This window comes from Anopheles ziemanni, chromosome 3 (genome assembly GCF_943734765.1).
Source record: "Anopheles ziemanni chromosome 3, idAnoZiCoDA_A2_x.2, whole genome shotgun sequence".
Classification (NCBI taxonomy): Eukaryota; Metazoa; Arthropoda; class Insecta; order Diptera; family Culicidae; genus Anopheles; species Anopheles ziemanni.
The window spans coordinates 34,872,131-34,876,959 of NC_080706.1; the positions used below are offsets into that span (position 1 = coordinate 34,872,131).

Here is a 4,829-nt window from a genome sequence, read left to right on the forward strand (position 1 = left end):
CATTAGTCAAACCGTAAAACTGTACCATCGACGTACCACCCGCGATGCAGGTGCAAAGGTTGCATGGGGAGGGCGAAACAACCGAAACACGGGGTCGTGAAAATAGTTCACATTCCAGGGCACGACATGAATTTGTCTTCGCTATCTTTAGCACCATTTTTCCCTTCATTCTCAAGCGTGCATGCACGGTTGTATTTTCAAGGAACAAAAACAACCTCCTCTGTTCCTCTGAACTGTACAAGTGATAAATGTTTTCATGTGTATGTTTTTTCTTCTCTCTCTTTCTTTTTATTTTGTCTCTTTCCCATCGATCGCGATCATTTTCCCCCCATTTTTCCGGTGATACGCACAGAATAGCCTGACGACGAGGGCCTGGAAGCTGCCAGGATCATGTTTCACACGTCTGCCGCCTACTCCGACATGACGGCAGCGGTGATGGCCACGGGGAACTCCGGCTCCTATCATCAATCGGCGGCGGCAGCGGCAGCGGCGGCGGCCGCCAACACCCCCGTCTACGTCCCGTCCAGCCGTGCCCTGCCCCACTCCCAGTACGGCGCACATTCGGCGAACTTTTCCACCCAGAATGGCTGGCCAACGGACGGTTTCGGTAAGTTCCGCGGCTCGGGAAGGATATCGCAATGCACGCCGGGGCGCCATTTTTCGTTTCTCAAATGCGAAATAGAAAAGCATACACTTCGTTTTCACGATCGACGCGATCGTGGGTCGAAGTTGCGATCGTGTTTGTAACGGTCGCCCGATTGCGTGTGTATTTGCGATTTTCTGTGCGCTGCACAATCTCGTCCGCCATTTTCTTACTTGACCATTTTGTTTTACCTTCTCCCCGTTCTTCACGCGCTCATTCTCTCCCTCTTTCTCTCTTTCTCGCTTTCTACATCCACTGACCGCGCCAACCTCGATACACACGCAACACACACACACACACACACGCACATATACACACAAACAGGGTCGACGCACACGCAACTACCGCCGCAGTTCTACGCGCAAAACGTCATGATGGGCTCGTGGCGCGCCTACGACCCGACCGGATTCCAGCGCACCTCGCCATATGGTAATTTGAAAAAGGTAATGAACCTAGCGAATAAATCAAAACTAAACCACACTCTTTCTCTTTCCCCTCCCCGGTATTGCCGTTCTCTTCCCTTCGTGACCCTTTTGCAAATCGTGGCGATGGCTCCACATATTCACAAAAAAAAAATAAACACACACACACACACACAAAACATAAACATAAAACTTAAATCAATCTAAATAAATCACACAAACTTCCCTCCGGTGCTGTCGCGTGCGCGCGATCGCTTGGTCCCGGAAACTCATGTTCATGATTCGTGCGGCCGTATGGGACGTAATTTTCCCCCGACCCGAACAATTTTCCATTTGCGCGAACCGTGCACAAATGGGGCCGACCTTTGCGGCCGTTTGCGCTGGTCCGGGAACTTGGAACCAATCACGTCCGTCACACACAATGACACTCGGTACGCGAACCGGAACCCACCCGCAGACAGCGCCATGGAATTCCAATTCGGCGAGGGAAGAGAATGTGTGAATTGTGGGGCCATTTCAACACCGCTCTGGCGTCGGGACGGCACCGGTCACTATCTCTGCAATGCATGCGGGCTCTATCACAAGATGAACGGTATGAACCGTCCATTGATAAAGCCCAGCAAGAGACTGGTGAGTGTGAGTATTCCAATTTCTCTCTTTCACATAGTTTTGTTTCCTTATTACTTTTCGTGATGTAAAAGAAAAATACGTGATTTTGTGACTCGGGTCGGTGTGCCGGAGGAAGCGGGCTCGAGCTAGTTTCCATTTTTCCTGATCGAAAGTATCGAGTAAAAGACCAAAGGGAAAAGTTCGTATTCGTTTTCATGCAATGTACCCCTTGTATGCAACCGGTGCGTGTCCCGGCTGGAAGAGCTCGGCGCCGATAGCATTCTGATTTCAACTCCTACCTTTGCCTATGGTGTAATGATGTTATTTATTCAACAGAAGTAAGAACCTTTAACCTTTTCAAAAACATAGGAATGATAGAAGAATTATGTCTAAACCAATGAAAGGTTCACAACCAGCCTAGAAATATATATTGCACACTTTATTTTGGCTTGTGGATCTACCTTACACTTTTCATTAAAGTGTATGAAAATTACTTTAACCCCTTCACAGTCCTACCAAGTTGAGAAAATGGCTCAAAAAATTGGCACACTTTTTATTTACATTCTTGTATATTTTTTGGTCGAAAACAGAAAAAAAATTTAAAATTTGTTTTTTGATGTTCTTGATTAAATGATGGTCAGTTTGCTTGTGTGTTATTTGTGATTATGATTAACAATAATTTGCCGATAGTAAGCAAAAATGCCAATTTAAAATCACATCGATTAGTGTTAATTATATGCATAAAAATTAAGCCTGGATTGGGCAAAACTGTGAAGGGGTTAATGTAATATCAACTACTTTCATAATAAGAAAAGTATTTATGTTGCTAGTAATATTAGTTCGTTGTTTATATTTTGCATATTGGTGCATTGAAACCTCGTGATGCCATTGGAAACATCAAGTTGAGCATAGTCTTCATTTTAAGAATGATAAAAGTTCTGTCCATTTATTTGAATTTTTTGAATTTGGCAGTATTTGAATGAAATTTACTCAACTATGACTTAATCTCATTTTTCAAATATTTTCTGTTTCTGCTGAAACAGCTACTTTAAGTATTTGCTTTTTATGTAAGCAAATTTTATCCTCCGTATTATTTACGTTTTAAGTACATTTGAAGAATAATAGAAGCGGATTGGTAGTTTGCTGATGAACAAAAATAAATTTTAGACTTGCCATAGGTACGAGCTGAAATCAAAGTGCATATTGGTGTCGGGTTCTTGTTTGACTAAATTGTGCACAAGTTGCGCACAAGAAGGAGATTGCACGCAACCAGCCGCATCGTGCTAGTTTCCCCCTTTTGGTCTTTTACCGCCGGATCGGCTTCCGTGGCAAATGGCGGCACTCGTCGTGGCTCACACTCTCGGACAGTCTTGACTGATATGGGCCCGTTTTTTGGTTTTCTTCTTTGCTCTTTTCCTCCTCCTTCCCGCTCCCGTTCCTTTTCCTGTTCCATTTCCGGTTCGCTCTTCCAGCAGACCGCCACCCGTCGGCTAGGACTGTGCTGCACGAACTGCGGGACGCGCACGACCACGCTCTGGCGGCGGAACAACGACGGCGAGCCGGTATGCAACGCGTGCGGACTGTACTTCAAGCTGCACGGCGTCAATCGACCGTTGGCGATGCGGAAGGACGGCATTCAGACGCGCAAACGGAAGCCGAAGAAGGCCGGCGGCGGTTCGGGATCCTCGGCGGATGTGATGGCGTTGGTGGGTGGTGGTGGTGGCGCCGGCAAGAAGGACGACGGACTCGGTGGTGAGGGTAAGTTTATGTCCTTAACTAGTGAGTGCTGGTCCTCAACAGGTGGATTAATTCGTGTTCTTCTTATTTGTGTTTTTAGGCCTTCTGCACACGGATCGGAATGGGAACTCGAAGAATCTTTCCGGCAGTCCCAAGTCCCAGAACCTCACGTCCCCACCGATTCGCTCGCTGCACATCTCCCCGCACCATGCACAATCGTACAACCTGCCAACGTCGCTCGGTGGAGCACATCACGGTGGCGGTGGATCTCTTGGGTCACTCGTCGGCAAGTACGACCTCTCGATGACACCGGGCAGTCTATCCGGCGTGATTCCTGCGTCTTCGGCCTCTTCCCACCAGCAGCACGCTGGTCTCAACTCGTCCCACATCTACACCACGTCCCAGCACCATCCAGCCAACAGCAACTCCTCGTCGGCCAACAACAACAACAACAACAACAACAACAGCTACGCCAACCACCCGAACGCCGGAACGAACTCCTCGGCCGGAGGGTCCACCGGCAACCTGGGTGGCCAGCTCGGCGCCAACACTCCCGGGGCACCTTTCGGGCAGATCAAGTCCGAGTCGAACCCGCAGCTCGGTCCCTCGACGACACCGACCTCGTCCATCGCGCCGTCCAGCAACGGCTACGGCGACTACATGAACAACTGCCTGCAGAGTGGCTATTTCGGAGGTGGCTTCGGGACACTGCACTCTCACCACAGTCCACACCACGTGTCGGCCGGTGGAGTCGGTGGTTCGGCGGTGAACGGAGCCAGCGCCCTGGCACACTCGCATCACGCCCATCCGCACCACCACCACCATCACCATCACCACCATCCGACGGCGGCCGATCTGGCCGGCTATCACCATCAGCACAACGTCATACAGGCCGCCAAGCTGATGGCGTCCTCCTAGGCATGGGGCTGGTAGGGTTAAGCAAGTCCACTCTAAGTTCCTCGCTTGTTCCCAACGACAGGTGGTTTTTTCCGGAGGGGTTTCACACCTCGGACCGCAATATAGACCGTAAGCTAAGGGTAGCACTTTAGTGTGAGCAAGAATAAGTAGAGCTTGTTCTGTTTCTTTTTAAAATAACAACATAAAGTATTGCCACAATCTTCTCTTGCGACGCGTCTCGCAACGCAAAACGTAGCGTAGGGAAAGTGTTATGTGATCTGGCAAAGAAGGGCAACGGTTTCCAGCGTAACACGGATCGTACTGTTAGAACAAATTAGAGCCCATGACAAGCAGCCAGGGCGGGGGATGGGAGGTGTCCGCTTCCTACAGTATTTTAATGGTCTCTAGTTTTATTTAAGAATAAGTGGGAAATGCATTGAATAGGACTTCGGAATAGCAAACATTGGGGGAGAAGAAGCGATTAAAATCGTTCGAACGTAAAACCTAGTGGACTGTGTAAA

The 4,829-nt window shown here is 48.8% G+C and overlaps 1 protein-coding gene across 1 annotated transcript; it reads left to right on the forward strand.

Moving 5' to 3' along the window:
- Window positions 1-390: 390 nt before the first annotated feature.
- LOC131286053 (GATA-binding factor A-like) lies at window positions 391-4,329 on the forward strand. The gene is made up of 5 exons (XM_058314916.1): window positions 391-607; window positions 968-1,072; window positions 1,523-1,701; window positions 3,147-3,432; window positions 3,512-4,329. Exons 1-5 carry the CDS (start codon window positions 391-393, stop codon window positions 4,327-4,329), a joined length of 1,605 nt encoding a protein of 534 aa, XP_058170899.1.
- The last annotated feature ends 500 nt before the right edge of the window (window positions 4,330-4,829 follow it).

Excerpts from the sequence above, each read along its gene's own strand:
- LOC131286053 (XM_058314916.1), top strand. The coding sequence starts at position 391 with ATGTTTCACACGTCTGCCGCCTACTCCGACATGACGGCAGCGGTGATG. Across the intron at positions 608-967 it reads CTGGCCAACGGACGGTTTCG|GGTCGACGCACACGCAACTA; the intron begins GTAAGTTCCGCG and ends ACACACAAACAG. Across the intron at positions 3,433-3,511 it reads CGACGGACTCGGTGGTGAGG|GCCTTCTGCACACGGATCGG; the intron begins GTAAGTTTATGT and ends TTGTGTTTTTAG.